The sequence below is a fragment of the Solenopsis invicta genome, chromosome 4 (genome assembly GCF_016802725.1).
Source record: "Solenopsis invicta isolate M01_SB chromosome 4, UNIL_Sinv_3.0, whole genome shotgun sequence".
Lineage (NCBI taxonomy): Eukaryota > Metazoa > Arthropoda > Insecta > Hymenoptera > Formicidae > Solenopsis > Solenopsis invicta.
The window spans coordinates 171,025-188,779 of NC_052667.1; the positions used below are offsets into that span (position 1 = coordinate 171,025).

General features: G+C 33.9%; 1 protein-coding gene across 5 annotated transcripts in view; it reads right to left on the reverse strand.

Moving 5' to 3' along the window:
• The window catches only part of LOC105195836 (papilin), an 85,484-nt gene extending 68,001 nt beyond the window's left edge, over positions 1-17,483 (reverse strand). For 3 of the 5 annotated variants that reach the window (XM_039448641.1, XM_039448640.1, XM_039448642.1), the window contains exon 1: positions 14,699-15,063. In XM_039448641.1, the coding sequence (XP_039304575.1) occupies positions 14,699-14,721 (23 nt within the window). In that variant the 5' untranslated portion in view covers positions 14,722-15,063. Of the gene's footprint in view, positions 1-14,698; positions 15,064-17,283 lie in introns of those variants that run through there. The other 2 variants (XM_039448639.1, XM_026135889.2) reach the window with 2 other exon arrangements.
• Between the last annotated feature and the right edge of the window lie 272 nt (positions 17,484-17,755).

A 17,755-nucleotide genomic window follows, 5' to 3' on the forward strand; every position in this document is an offset into this window, starting at 1 on the left:
GAAGAAGATATCAGATTGTGAAATAAAATCGCGGTGAAAATGTTTGTAAACAAAATTTTTGGTACTTGAAGAATATGGTCCCATATAAAATTGCATTTTACTTTAACGCGTTTTTGTCGTGCGTCATTACGTATAAAAGTATCCTTACAAATGGTACGGGTGATCTGCTAGATCCTGTATATATGTAGACATATTTTTATATATTATACATTTTGATAGCAAGTATATAGCTTCTCATCGCGTGAAAGCGACTAATAAGATGATACAAATAAGATGATAAAACAATTCTCATCCTATCTAAAGTCGTCTAAAATTATAGCTTAATAAAGCTTTAAAAAACTTTGAAGTAAATCGGCACGCGGCGATTCGTTGACCAATTGATTTGCTCGATTATTGAAGAACATTAGCCTAAAATATCTAATCTTGTTGCTTTTATAAAACTATTATTTTTTATAAATCGTAATTTATATAATTTAAATATTTTGCTGTTTTCTGCTTCGCATCCCTCGTTATTTATTTCAGCATTTTAACTTTCGGTTTTTCCAACGAAATTGACTATCGCTCCCGATATCATATCGCGCAGTTTTGAAAAGTGCAAGTTCACGCATCGGAGGTGTTATAAAATTCAGGAATTCCAATTGACGTCGAATATTCTGCAAATAATCGAGCAGCACGACAGCATGACATTCACGGACAGTCCCTATATTTGATCCACCGTCGCACCGAATATAGCGAGTGAACTGATTCTATTACAGATTAGAGCGCGATGGCACATGATATCTACCTGCAATCGTGTGCGATTCAATGATCGTGCACGAGATGCGCGTTACATCGTGATTCCCGTGGTGCGGTAGAGACTGGCAAAAATTGCAAACCCTATTATCCGGATTCTCTGGCAAGGGCCAGAGAATTCTCGTTGTCGGGTAGGAACGACCCTGCAATCTTGCAACATCCATCTTGGTATCTTCTGACGTTGATCGAAAAAGCCGGCAGGCTGATTCGATAACTTAATTTTCGGACAATAAATTTTCGAAAAATTACAACGCTCTTGTTACAAGAAATAATCACGTTACCGCTGACTTTATCGCTGACTTTATCGATTTTGTAAATATTTTATCGTAAAATGTAAATCTGTAAAACTTGCGAGTCTAAGTATTTTATCTTGCATAGCTTGTTTACATAGTTACTTTATCTCATTGTTACGATGCATTAAATAAACGATAATAAATTTGTGTGTGTGTGTGTGTGTGTGTGTGTGTGTGTGAAAAGGAGAAAAAATTCCGTTGTCACAAATTCAACCGGTACTCCCACGCAATTCTTTCCAGATCACAATCTTATCTTCATAAACAATACTTCCAGAATTTTATCTTGGAAGATATATCTGATCTTCCGCGGAATGTTGTAACGCTCGGACCGACCTACAGCACGTTAATGCGACATAGGTACGAGTAAGCAAAGGGTTCAAAGAACTCATCATAAGGAATCAGTCATAAAAAAGATATCAATTTTTTAAGGTTCTCAACTTGTGTTTATTTGTATAAATTTTATTTTATTATTTATTTTTTGTTTCTTATTAACGCGATTATTATTCAATTATTATAAAAAAATTATTTTTAAGAATAAGATAAAATAAAAATAAAAGGTAATGAATAATAAAAATTCTCCTCGGTCTCCCGTCGAAAATGTGTGTTTTAGATCCATTTGAGTAAAACAACCTTTTCAATGACGGGCTTTTGTAAAATATTTTTATTGTAATAAAGATATGAATAAAAAATGATAATGCATGTCGAGAAAAGAATAAAAATAGACAAGCAACTACGAATCCGACGTACGTGACATTCGTGATGCGCGTGTGATTAAAAAGCTTTATTCTCTATTGTGCTTAATCGTTGTATACTATAACGAGAAATCTTGTTACTGCGAAGACTCAAGTTCGATACTTAACTTACGTTGATATAGAGAATATACGACGATGCACTCAGTGTCCTCGCGTATGTATTGTTTCGTTAAATCTTTAACAAATGTTTGCGACTTATAAAGAAAATCAAAGGACTACGTGTGCTGCCTGGAGATATTCGAAGAATGCCAGACAGATCTTTAGCTTTGTTCGAAATGGATACAAACGATGTAGGGGAGTAAGAAACCGGAATATACATTACACACGCCACAAAACGCGATAAACTCGAAAAAATTATCTTTACGATGATTCATTCATCCATAGAAGCGCGAATACCTGATAGATATGATTCTGTATCACAGCACAGTGACGCTTCGATCCACAAAGATGTATACACGTGAGGGATTATTATAATAAGATCTTTAGAATTCCTCGGCAAACAGGTCCTACTGTCCTACATTCTGTATTCTCTATATTATTCAACAGACGTCATCCCGTCGATCGTCCGCGCGGTGGTCTATGAAAAGACTGTTTCTTAACGTGTTAAAATGTTTAAGTCATAGTTCACCGATCAAATAAACCGCTGTTTTATTTGACATGTTCTGTAAACTGTAGCGAGACTTGACGAAAAATATTTGTGGTAGTTGGATTATATTCTTTTATCAATATGAAAATCAAACAAATGCCAAAGCGAAACATTTGATCGTAAGAAATCTTTAAGCATAAGCTTAGTTACTCAACACAGTTGTTATAAGCAATTAACATGTTCCAGACTCATGACGCTTTTACATGTTGCAATTCAAATAGGAAACTGTTTGTACATATGTTCGTATAATCGTTTAGAACACATATATATATATATATATATATATATATAATATCTTTTCAAACTCATATATATATATGAGTTTGGAAAGATAAACTTCAAATTTATATATATCTTTTAAAATAAATTTTTTCAGCGCCAACCACAGTACCTATATGTTTGCTTATGATAAAAATTATTTTACGAAATGATATATATTTATACATTTGTAAGAGTATAAGTTAGGTAAAAGTGTAGTATACGTATACATATATTAAATTAATAATAAGAATGTACAAATATATAAAAATATACAATAAAACTTATGGACAAATTACAAAAATTGCTAAAGAAAAATTTGTCGTCCACTGTCGGTAAGGTAAACTATAAAACTGTGTAATTATTTCATAATTGCGAATAATGTAAAAAGATATATAGTACATCATAAAATAAAGTTATTAAAAATGCTTGATAATTACGTAGTTATTTGTTTCGTAATTTTTTCCTGCAACACATGGGATAATGTACTTTTTGTTTTGATTTATAACGCATGATATCAGCATGCAAATAATCCATTTGCTCATGGTTAATATGTTTTTCTCGTATGAAAAAAAATTACGATATCTCGCTAGATCTCGGTGATTAGTAATGCACTACATTTTATGTAAACTTTGTGCTCTATAACACGTTGATAAGTCATTAAGACGCCGAACAAAGGGCAATTTTGTAAGAAGAATTTTGTAAAGTGAATGATGACTCTACTTCTCATCGGTAATTTCAGTCGTTTGAGCTTCTTGCGGTTTTCGGATCGCAGAATGAATGGAGAACTGCCATGCCGCAAAATCATTTCGCGGTGTCCTGCCTTCCGTTATTAGTTACATCCCAACACTCTCGTCGTGCATCATATTCAGGCATCAAATTGGAGAACATAGAAAACGATCGTTAAAAAGTATCCTTTAAGAATAATGTGTTACTATTTAGATCATTCTGACTAGGGTAATAATTAGCAATAATTTTTTATCGATATTTATTACCTGCAAGAGACAAAATGTCCAACACCGATTATAATTTTTTAATATCGTCAATTGTCAACTGAATAACAACGATATCTCAGATTCGTAGTCTCTACTATCGCGTAACGAAGGCTCAAACACGTGCGCATGGGAGAATCTTTACATATAATATATATTAATTTTATTTGATCTCCAGAATGAGGAACTCAAACATATATCGTATACATTTCTTAAAACATGTAAATTTAATTTTGTAACTAGAATTTTATATTTTTAATCAGCAATTAAAGTTAAAAGAAATAAAACCGTATAAATATTTATTTAGGCAGAATTGATTTCAGGTTTGAGAATTGTACAGTTTAAGAAAACAAGTGAAGAGATTCTTATGTTACACGACAAAAATATTGTACGATATGTAAATAATGACTTGGACTCAATAAGATTTAGATGAATTTAATTTATGATTATAATTATAATCATAAATAAATAATTAAATTAATTTCAGTAATTATTTTCTTGAAATTGCAACATCATGACGAAGCATGACGTTTTATTCTTTGGTGTACGAGTATTTTATCCTTTGATAGTACCTAGCTCGTTTAAAAATGAAGAAGATACCGAGATCGATGGCGGCTTTTCTCACATTTTTAGCCACTCATCTCGTGAGAGAGACTATTCTCTTTTAGAATAGGAGAACGCTTTCGTTCACGTGGATCAAGGTATCAGTAGACGGTAGAGGAGGCGGCAGCGAGCAACGAGAAAACGACAGCGGCCGCGGCGTCGAAATGGTAGGGAGACGAACGAGCGAGACGGAAAGAACGGTCGGATAAGCGAGGAGGGAAGAAGGAGCGTGGAAAAGCGCAAGAGTGAAGAGAGCCGGCCAGCGCGACGCGCTCGATAGACAGGAAGAGGAGCCTCGGCGAGTATTATTACGAGGAGGCGAGAACACGGTGTGGCGTCCGACATTGGCGCAACGAAGATGCCGCGTCAGAACGGAGCAACAGAGTGCGACGTTTCAGGCCTTCGTACCACCAGGAGAACATGCCACCGTAGACACGTCGCAGACGAAGGGCATTCTATCGCTCTTGGCAAGTGGGAAAAAGATGAGAAGACGACGAGGAAAGAACGAAAGCATCGGAAAGAGATGGTGGTGACCTGAGAAAAGTGAAACAGAGAGCAAGTCGAGAGAAAGAGAGAGAAAGAAGCTCACTGACACGGTCACGGACGTGAGCAACGACAGAGAGAGAGAGAGAGAGAGAAAGAGAGAGAGAGGCATCTCAGGGCGCAACAGGTTGCTCTGGTGCTTATTCTGACAGGAGATGCGACCCGGAGAAACTCGACAGTGATGCCGCGATACACGAAAATGAAACAAAACGACTAGTTTCAAATGTGACCATGGAATGCGGGATGTCCCGGGAAGAAAGACAAAGATGAAGATGAAGCAACAAAGACAAAGATAAATAATTCTTTGCTTTGTTTGCCCGCTAAACGTTGTTAAATCAATATATGAAAGATGTACGTGACAAGATAAAAATGATTTTGTACTTAATTTTGCGATTGTCGTATCTTGGAAACCTATTACATGTCTCGCATCGTTTCATTCAGAATAAATTCTTGAATATAATTTTGTTTTGTTTTTTAAGTTAAAATATTTTATTATAATATTTATAGTCAAAAGCTACATCTCTAAAATTAACATTTATTAAGTATTCATTTTTATATACATCACATACAATCGCTTCCTTGAACTTAAGATATAAGAAATCTTATTAAATTTTTTAATTTTAGGTTGAAATTGGGTAATTACGTTTAAGATAGAAGTTAGAGGAGGAAATTTTCATAAACGCGATAATTTAACTGTGATAGATTGTTAAAAATGTAAATTAGTAAAATTTCATCACGGGACAAAGATAAAAATTGTACGTATGTAACGAGCATTACGACGTTCAAGATTACATCGGTTTACAAGGAATCATCTACGGTAAGACCGAGTGTAACATGGAAGTTGTTATTTCATCACAGCCAGATAATAATATAATCGTTGTAAAGATCATATAGCTCATAGGTATGTTAAAAGTCATAATTCTGTGAATCTATATGTTTGCAATGATCAACAGCAACATTTTTGTCGATCGATTTTTTCTGGCAAGCCAACAACATAAAAGCCATTCTACGCAAGACGCAAAATACAAGTCGCAGGTCACAGATCAGACATAAATGATATCTATTATTAATGCCTTTGTTTGACTGTTGCATCCACGTTTGAGACCTGCGATCCACATTCCGCGTTTAAAGAAATTAATCTAATAATATTCAGAACGTAAAACTCTTGCGTCTCGTTAATAATTCCGCGTTGTAACACCGAACCTCGAAGGGTCCAAATTCGCATTCGAATCATTAGCCATTAAGCTGACTCGCTCGGTATGTATTATGTACAATACGTACGTACGAGACGCGGCGCGGGGTGAGGGGGGGGGGCGCGGCGTGAAGGTAGCGTCAGTTTAGCCGTTGACGAAGCGTCACGTCGCGTCGTGGACGCGGAGCGGATCGACGCTGTGGCGGCGCGCGGCGTCGCGCGGCGTCGCGTCTCGGGGGCGATTTCCGCTGGTAAGTATCGTCGCGATCGGCGTCTTCCCGTGTTCCCCAACGCTCGTGTCATCGACGGGGCCACGAGTCAACGCAAGATTTCATCGATCACGCAAACGACGCACAAGACGAGCGGTCGGCCGGCCGGCGTGGCGCTCGTGCCTCCGCCTCCGATTCCGGCATCCCTCTCCTTTTACCCTCTCGCGATATTCTAATAGCGTATTCTTCGATTTTCCCATTTCCCGATTACGACCGGTCTAGTCTCGGTCGCGATACGCGAGCTTCAATGACGATTGTTCAAAGTGTACATACGAGAGTACAGGCGAGAGCAACAGGTGCAGCATCGTCGCGAAGTTGGCCGCGCAATCTACATATTTCCATCTCCGTCATTTTGTATTTGTTCGTTACGTTGTTACTCGTTGCCACTTATCGCAGATGTGTCGTGTGGTTCGCGCGAGCGAGCGAGCGAGCTAGCTAGCTAGCTAGTTTTTCGCGTGCATTGTCCTGGGCCCCTGGCCTCCGTCGCGTCGCCGGCCGTCGTTCGTCGTCGCGATTAGCGATCGTACACGGGGTCGATCAACGGGCCGTGCAGAGTGCCGGACGTCGGGCGCGAGAGCGGCTATTGCGGCTAACCTTACTTTCGCTCGCCAAGTGTCGCGTGTGCGTGCAAGTGTTTGTGTCTGTGTTGTGCATTCTGCCGGGAATGAGGAACAACGGCGAAGCGAGAAAGAAGGTGGAGACTCGGATAGCTCGGGATAGCATCGGGCATCAGGCGGAACAACCATGGGTGAGTACCTTGTGAGTACCTTGAGAATTACATCAGCAGTGTAATTTCGCTGGAGCTCAGATTCGAATGCTGTATTTTGGCGCTCAGTATTCGTATAGCAAATTTTATCCGAAGGATGCCCTAGGGTACGTTTTTTCTCCAAGCATCCGAGTGCTCTCAAGTATTATTTTATTCTTATCTAATGTTCAGTAAACAATGAAGATGAAATAACACCGGTGGGATATTCGAGGGAGGAGGGAGGACCGGACGCATCTCTGGGTGCATTTAGTCAAGTGTCTATGGCAAGTTATTTTACTTTTTAATAGCATAAAAAAATGTTTAATATAAATTTTTTTTTAAAATAACTGTCCGAAAAGAATTACGAGTTTAAATAAATAATAAAAATTATGTCCGGACATAATTTTAATTAATAATTTAAACTTATATAATTCTGTGTGTTGAGACAATTCTTTTTTAAAACATTTATTATACTTAGAGAGAGCATTTCTTTTATGCTATTAAAAAGTAAAATGGTTTATCATAAGTGTCAGGTGCGTTTAGTCAATAGTGCGTTTAGACAATTTTGTTAAATTAACAATTTCTTTTCTCAGTCTAGTTATCACGATATATTTTATATTAGCCACAAGAATTATCCAATTGCTTTAGAAATTAAATTGGACATAATTGCTACATATGGCCATATAATTAATGGCTATGACATTTCATGTTTATATGATTACATATTCGAATTGATTGAGAGTCTTTGTTTTATATTATCAATATACTTTTTTTATGCAGTCGACTGACTGTTGATAGATTGTCGTAATTAATGCTGTAATCGCTACACTGATCACAAGCTACAATTTAAAATTTTAGGTCTGTATCACATTAAATATTGAGATTGAATTGGAATTCAACCAATTAAAAAAAAGAAAAACTCTCAAGTTTAATAAAAGAACTTTGGTTCGATTGGTCAAATTACAATTCAATTTTAGTCTCAATCTCTAGTCTAATACGGGTTTTAAACATTACTCTCGAGTTTAATGAGAAATTTGAACATTATTAAACTTACGTAATAATACTAATAATAGTCTGTGGCAACAATTACATCGCGTTAAATATAAACAGAGATTGTCATTAAATTTAATTAACAATAAGTTAAATTAAAACGTAATAAATTCTTTCAATGCATCAAGTCGATCTTACGTCATTTCTCTCTCTCTCTCTCTCTCTCTCTCGCCAAATTTACACAAATTTTATATGTATTTTTAGGTCTCTCTCCGAGATTTTATAGTGTCAGCCAACGTTGATAATTTGATTTGAATATTCGGAGATCATTGCAGTTTCGTGACAACTTTCCATGTTGAAATTCTTGACGCTACTTAATTTTTTAAATATTACAGTTGCAAGACACTACAAACGCGCGAAAATAAAAATTATCGTGGCATCGGTAGCAGTAGTTCTGTTATGTTTACATAGTTTTTAGAATTCCAATAAAAACGCTTTTTTATCTTGCTTGTTTATCAAAAATGTACATTCCATACAAAATATTCCGTTTCTGAAAATCCATTAGATTAAATTTTAATCATCAAATACAATGTTGCAAAAGCTATGACAACGAATTTTCTGTCGGATAACCAATAGACAAAGTATAGAGTATTTAGAGTAACTCGCGTGTTTTTTATAACAAATTCTTCACGTATATATTCCGCTTGTTCGTTAAATACATGAACAATGTCATGTAATTAATAATGACAATGATGATGATAATAATAATAATAATACGTAACATTAAATCTCCTCCTCTAATTTTGTACAAAAAGTTTCATTTTTGATTTTTGCGAGTCTATTAATTTCTACTTACATCACAATCTAACAAACTGAGCTAATCTCGTTTGTAAAGTTTGAAAGGGTTTGGGATTAGACGCGGAATGACGTGGACTAAACCTGCGGCTCTATTCTTTATTCAGCTGATAGTTGTAGTTAACGCCTAGCTTCAAAACAACCAACTATAAATGAAGAGGTCACACACACAAGTCAGATGTCGCGTTTTTACTCTTCCAAGTTATACATTATATCACGATTTCTTCCGCAAAGGCCCCGTTAGCTTCGCGTTGCTCGATTTTGTGCGTCACGTACGTACTTAGTTAGCCTGACGAATGATTCTCGTTGATTGCAAGTTATTATGTCCGCCAATGAAAAGACTCTGCATCAAACGCGCGTGTCTTATTTTCCCGAGGATACAAATGTATCTTGTATACCAAAGACTGGTTGTAAGCATGTGAGAGCGAGGTGGAGCGAGGTAGGTCGAGGTAGGCGGTAAACCGTCGTCGACCATACGAACTCGTTGACAGATTACTTCCAGAGACGACTCGCGCGTACGTACACACGCGTCAATTTGTCGTTAAACATTTCTTTTCTGAAATTGCGACTGAAAGAAGCAACAGTTTTTTTTCCAAAAACGTAAAAAACCTAGTGTTTTTATTTGTTTTTTTTTTTTTTTTATATATATATATCTATTCATCACACAAAAATTATATTCGCTCTCGTTTCGTACTTATTCTTATTTCTTTTCGCATGTGCGTAATGCACATTGCACGAGTGCAGAAGGGTTGTCATCCCTATCATGATATTTTATCGACTACAGCTCTCTTACGATGGAGATGAACGAGGATACGATATAACTGGTACTTTTTTCTCTTCCCTCCGAAGTCTCGATTACGTGAGAATGAACAGAGAGGCAAAGATACTATCGCGTGTATAGGCGCGTGCTTTCCTTCGCCTTTCTTCCTCGTTCCTCGTTTACTTGGCCTCCTCTTCTTTATAACGTCTTCTGCTTCTTTTGACGAAGCACTTGGGTACATGGATCTCGTAATTACCATGAGCAAATAGTGCTACAAGGAATCGCTCTACTCCAATAGTATTGATACTCACGTAGTTGAATGCGAATCCATTATTCTGCTCGTTATCGTCAAAGAAAAAAACGACGTTTATAATATCTTTATGAGATAGAGATATTGGATGAAACATTTCATTACGCATGTAGGCTATAGGTTTTCGCATTGATTGCAACAACCTACTGCTCTTGGAAAAATAATTCACACTCGCGTAATGCTTTGTGCTAATGTAAAAGAACGATTCGCCGTATATACGACGTCAAATATGAGATCCATTGTGTTATATAAAACTCTACGTAAAGCCTTCTCCAGATATTATCCAATTATACGTTAACATTGTTACCGATTGCTTAAAACTTAAGCTCTATTCTACCGCTACAAAATTTATGAATGAGTAATCACGAAGACTATTCGAAGAATATCCGCGCAATTTAAAAACGATTTGTGCAAAATATAAATTTGATTATGCATCTCAATGAGCACACTGAGAAATTAATTCAAGCTGAGGAATTGATATTGTGCGCAGTCAATTAATTATAAAAAAAATGTAAGATTTTGTCTCCATTGAACATTTCATGTACATCTTAGCAATTAAGATCTGATTAATCGTTGTCGACCATTCATGAATCCCGAACTACGATTCTCAAATGAATATAAACAAATATGAAGACTTTGTCAAAAATGATGTATATGTATTATCGATTGAGCTACAATCAGTAAGATAAAGTATTAGAAAGGAAGAAATTAAAAACAAGAAGTAAAATATCTTTTTTAAGAAAGAAGAGTTCTTACTCGCTTACAAAGATGTATCGGCAAATTTTTCATTTTATGTGAGAGTCAGCGCCAACAAATATCAGAAATTGCGAATGCAGTTACATGGTAAATGTTCACGACTGAAATAATAATTGAAGCTATGTTGTAATATTAACGCAAAAATAAGTTTTAGCACAGCTAATAAAAAATCGAATAAAACATCTTAAACGTTTATAACTGAAAAGCTCTGTTGCTATAATGTACTTCATTAACTTCATATTTATTAAATAATATTCTACTTTTCAACAAGAATTTGAAAGTAAAAAAAGATAAGTATAATACAAACCTAAAAGTATTGTAAATATTTGATTGTAAAAATTCTTTAATTTATTTAATAATTTATTGTTCTATCTCAGATTTTGAAGAATAAATTTAGTTATAATAAGAGAGAGAGAGAGAGAGAAATTGATGTATGTATATACATATAAAAAATTAATTTTTTTAATTTTTTGTTTTCTTCAAGTCTTAAACATACTAAATGGCACTTCACTATAATTGAATTAAGTTCGTTACGGATGAGGAACAATCCAATTACTTCGAGTAATCGTCCGACTACAAAATTTTTGAGAATAAATTAACATTTTTTTATTCCTTTTCAAAAATAAAACTAATAAATAAACGATTAGAAATAAAGAATTGCGTACAATAATTATACATTATTATATGCACTCGTAATCAATATTTAACATGAACTGATATTGAGTAATACTACTAATTTGTGTCTAAATTTTATCTATATAACAAAAATCAGAGAGTATACAATTGATTATTATTTAACGCGCGCGCGCGCCGCGCGTATAATATATATATATATGTATATATATATATATATATATATATATCTTATCATATATATTTTATCAGATATTAAAACTAAGATTGGATGTTTGTAGAAATTTGGTAAAAAAATTATAAAATATATATATATATATATATATATATAAAGTTCTAAAAATATTTAATTTTTTTACCAAATTTCTACAAACATCCAATCTTAGTTTTAATATCTGATAAAATAATAAAATATTAAAAAGAGGATTTTACAAATAATAGGCATCCTCTGTTACTGGAATTGATTCGATTGATAGTTTATCATGAGAATCAGACAAGAGCGTGTATAATTCCCACAGAAGCATACACACACACACACACACACACACACACACACACATATATGCAAATGTACTTACAAAAATTTAATAAAATCAATTTCTTTATTAAAATTGCATAATAATAAAAAACTGCAATAACATAAATCGGACAAAGTCAGCGATAGAATAAATCATATATTTTTATATATAAATAAATATGTATCTTCAAGGGACAAGAACTTATCGTGCAATATATTCGTATGTCATTTATGTGAACACTAACATAAAATTACTTCAATGAGCGTAAAGTTTTATAATAATTGAAAAAATATAAATGTTTAATTAATTATTCTCTTAGCAAGTAATGTGCCAAGTTTACAAATTTTTATTTTAATTTGTCAAACAATTTGTAAGATTTCAATTAATTGATATTTTATTAAAATAATGTGGAATCGCTTACACCGCGATATATCTTCCGTGGTCGAGAAATGCGCGAGTTGTGATTAAAATTACTTTCCACAACGCGCGCGACCCTCTCGTATGATAATCTCGTTTATACAAACAAAACGTCTAACAATAAATAAAACTGTAATACTTTCGAGTGTTTTGAAACAGCGGAACGACGCGGGCGGCGCGGTGCCTGGTATTTAACCAAACGTGAGGGCTGCCCTGGAGTATTAACTTATGGAACAGAAATAACAGCTTTCTCGCCCTCTCCCTCGCCTCTCTCTCAGAGAAACTAAAATAAGCCACGAAATATAGGATTGTCTGCAACATATGTGGTCGGGTATACCTGACAGAATGCTTTTCGCGTTGGAAATTTCTACGAGCGCACGTACAGCGCGAATATACAGTGGAACACGTATTTATTCGGCTGACATCAAATTGTTTATTTGGCATAAGCCTACAACCCTTTGTTCCCCAAAATAGATTTCTTGAGTTAAAAATTCGAGAAATATTACGTTACAACATTAGTAAATTTTTTTTTTCTTGTATGTGTCTGCAATCGCGCGAATGGCAAACTTTGCATATAATGTTGTTACGTCAACGTGAAGACGTATGTTAAACAAATACATTATCGAGAATATAACAGTAGTGGACAATTTAACACAGCTAATATGTGTATAATTTGAAAAAGACATTTTTATATTATATAATAGAATCTATTAATTTCATCGAAGAAAAAGACCGCCTATATGAATAAATGATAAAATTATCAAATAGATGAATCGAAAACATTAATTTTTTAATACATAAACTTGCATAAAATAAATGAAATAAATCGGTAAATAAACGAAGTGTGGTACTGATTTCTTATATTTTCGTAAAATACGAATCGTGATTTTATTGGGCAAACTAATTTACAATACTAGACTTTGCATCATTTGTGGGTGCGACATCGATTACATTTTGAATTCTAACACGTTAGACGCGTATTCCATATACAAAATCGGAAGGACGTCTACGTAGAATCAGTAGGAATTAGCATAAACCATTGTCCTGCCAAGCTAGGTAGGAAGATGGTACCTAAAAGCTTGTTACAATGACCCTTTATAACTACCACAAATAAAGTACTGTTATAACCGTAAATTGAAGACAAAGACATAACGTAAATATGTAATAATTCATGTTGAAACATAATTTAATTGGTAATGTCTATGATGCTCAAGTCATTATTAAAACATACTAGGAAGGCACATGATAGCAAACTAAAACAAAAGTAAGAAAATATATGCTTTTACCAAAGGATTACAATTACATGAAATTATACTTAAAATTAACATGATTTTCATAAAAATAAATAATAAGCAGTATATAATGTTCTAAGAAACGCTCGGATTACTTTGACAAATGAGTCGGTCGAGGGAGACACACATGTCGACCAATCCGTTCTCCGCGCTCAAAGAACACGAGACCAGCTCCTGTTTCTCAACATGTGCAAATTGTGCATGTCGGAAGAAATGTAAATGTAAACGTTTGCTAGGTGAGCAAAGATGAAAACGTTTCTAAGACGGAATTTTTACAATCCAATGTGATCAAATTGGATTATTTGGAAAACTACGCATTCAAAGTTTGATGAAAATTTAATAAATCTAAGCAATGCAAGCCTAGTACGTGTATACATTGTATATAAACAATGTGCAAATTACCAAAACTTTTTAATTATTCACTATTATTAATATAATCAACAACTCAATATAAACTTGGTGTTTTTCAATAACTCAAATCAATTTATTAAAAACAAATATATATATATATATATATATATATATATATATAGCATTTGCGATATCAATATTAAATATTGTCATATCCTCACGCGATCTTGATTGTCACGAAAGCTGAAGAAAACGCCGAAGAAAAAGAAGCAAGAATATAAATTATATCGATAATATAAATAATATCTTCATTAATATAAATAAACATTCTATATACAACATAATTATTAATTATGCGTTATATTTCCAAGCAAGAGCGGCGTGATAGAAAACAAGCAAAAACCACCTCAACTTTTAATTAAAACCCCCTTTAAATGGTTTTGTAATTGGGTACTTCCGTGCGCTTCATAAAAACGGACTAAACGAAAATCGATTCCCAGCCTGAGACAGACAGAGAGAGAGAGAGAGAGAGAGAGAGAGAGAGAGAGAAAGAGAGAGAGAGAGAGAGACACACAGAGAAATTGAGACCTAAATCTACAAAAAGAAAACTAAGACTAGCATTCAGTGTTCTTTAGACATGATGATTGAAAAACGTATTTAAAAATTGTGAATTTAAAGAAATAGATCATAATGAACGTCATTAATAACGCAGAAAGAATTTTTTGACTAACCACGTGCTCCTGATGTTCGTCATGCCCGGTGAGGATGAACCTTAGGACGTATGCAGAAGTTAAAAAAACTCCGTTTCACGTACTATTGAGAAAGGAGCCGAAGGAGCGGTAACGCGCACCACCTCCACGGGACGGGAGTCGGCCACTGACTGAACGTGGCTCTGATTCTCTCTCTCTGAAACCGGGAGGAGGCTGCGTCGACTGGTCATGGACCACAGGCCTGCGGCCTTCCGATACTGAAGCGCCGCGAATTTCGCTTTTATCCCCTTATCCCATTGTGCTCGATTTCGTATCTCATTAAATTTTTTTACTTATAAATGTACACATGACATATTCAAATCTCTGCCCTTTAAATAAAATTAATATACAATTAAGTATTATTATTATTTAAATTTTTATTGAAAATCTAACAGACAGTTTATAACAATCACACGAACAATAAATATAATTATTTTTATATCTTATAGTGATCATAGCAGTTCCTGTTTTATCACGAAAAAGTTTATATAAAATATACGAACGTGATTCTGATTTTAATACATCACAAATGCGCGTATATGAGTAAACTATAAGATATTCGTTTCACATCAATGGAAAAGAGAATGGTAATTACCTTTATTTATTTATTTTTTTTTAATGATACGATTTAATAAGAGGAAATGATTCGTTCCACTCGAATGTGCACATACATCATTTCTAGGACATGAAACACATACAAATAACATTTAAATTAATACAACTAACAATAAGATAAAGAACACAAGGTACGTGATACATATTACATACCAGAAAAATTGATAATTTTAACTATGTAGTATTAAAAAATATTTTAATATAAGTAGAATTGTGTATGCTAGTTTTATACATCAGTTGTTCGAAATCAATTTTATAAATTATTTTTTGTTGTATAGAAATACCAAAAATGTAAGAGTATTAATTAATTTTTGTTATTTTAAATTAAATTAATTGAAGCATTGGTGCCAATTTTTTCTTTTGTAAGTTGTTGAACGTATAATGCAGATAAATATAAAATATAAAAAAATATAGAATAAAATAAAATGCATGAGAGAGTTTATACGGAAAGTTCTATATGTCAAGATATATGTATTCCGATATTTTACACAACATGTATAGTTGAAATCATTTTTTATAAGTAACATAAAATGTTTTTCTCTTACATATTATTTTTATGAGTGAGGATGATAAATTCTACTTAATATAATTATACTTAAAAAGTTTTTTAGATTATAATGTGAATCATTTAGTAACGCACATTTGTAATACATCAGAATCTCGTTACTAGTAAGGGTAAGCTCAAGGACAAAGAAAGACCGAGATCTCGCGGCTTCTTAAAATCCATTCATCCGTTCATTCATACATTTAAACGTAGATGTCTTAATGAAAAGTGGATCGTGAGAGTGATCGATTCACGAACGATTTACGAATGATCGTCTGACGCTGTATACATATAAACGGCAAATGAATAATGTAAGGCACGCTTAGCGGTGATTCCTTCATAAAAACGACTGACATAGCTTATCGCGACAAATTACACGAATACAGTGATTACACCAAGTTTTGCTATCTAAACATAAAATATTTGACAAATTAAATTGTGAAAAAATTGAAATTTTATGAAATAATAAAATAGAGATGAAATTTTGAAAGTAATGAATGGAGACCAAAGTTTCACTAATATGTAATGCAATTGATAAAATTAATGTAACTAAGGTGCTAATCGTCTTATAAAAAATTGATTTTTAAAGAAAAAAAGGACAATTGTTATAAAGAGATTTTTTTTTACTACAATATAAAACTAAAATTAGATTAACTCAAGACAAAATTTGTATCAATGTTTCATGTCTTTACACAATATAATTTGTTGTATAACGAATTATCTTTACTACTGATAGCAGTCAAATGTGCTTGCTATTTTCGCTCTTTTTTTTGCCTCGTAATTATCACCAAATAAGTTAGATTGCACTTTCAAGATAGGATAACATTACCGGAGGTCGAACGATTTCAAGACGGTAGAAATAAAACTTTTAATAATAAGATCCAACAGACGTAAACTTGCGCACTTCGTACTAAATCGTTTTAATAACTGCAAGAGTAGTTAATAACTGTTCAAGAGCAGAGCAATTTCCTATTTTGAATGGTAAGAAATTTCGAATTGTATATTCAACATGGAAATCCATTTTTAGATGCTTTGGTACTTTGTACTGTAAATTACAAATATTAAATGCATTTCTTATTTTGTACTAAATTTATTTATGAAACAATGTGTGAATTTTTATTAGACAGCGTAATATAAAATATACGATTGCTACTTGCATGTATGTAATGTAGGCAATAAGAATTGCATTATTTAATACAATTATATTTACATTATATCTATTAAATAATATTTAAAAGAAACAAAGTAATTTTATAAGTTACTTTTGTTTCAGATAGATATTCTGGTCTCAATTTGACAAGAAACGATAGAAAGGAAATTGATAGTTTAATTAAGATAATTAAGTTATTTTATTTATTATATCAACCCACTGGAAAAAAAAATATTATTTATTATATATAAAATGTACCTTGAAAGTCGATGGCGCATGATGAACAATGCGGCTCTCCCGTTTTACGGGTATCCACAGAATGCCAAGAGGAATAGTTCTAGTTTCAACACAAGTTCTGTTTCTCGTAGCTGTAGGGCCTAAAGACTGTATGACACGAGAGCCGGTCCTCACGAAAGAACGCGCGCGTATAACTCACGGGAGAAAACTGACCGAAAGAAACTTGAAGAGAGAACCGACCCCTGATATGAGCTGCTTTTGGTCGATGTTGGCGCGAGGGAAAGGGACCAAAGAAGAGTGATGATACGAGAGAGAGGGAGAGGGGGAGAGAGAGAGAGAGAGAGAGAGGAAAAGAAGAAGAAAATGAGAACATGGAGGGGATGAGTAGGGCTGGTAAGAGACGACGGGGTGGTCGACTAGCGAGAGAACGAGATGGCTTAAAGAGAGAGAGACAATGGTGGGGACTCATTCATACTTCAACGCCCCCGCAAAT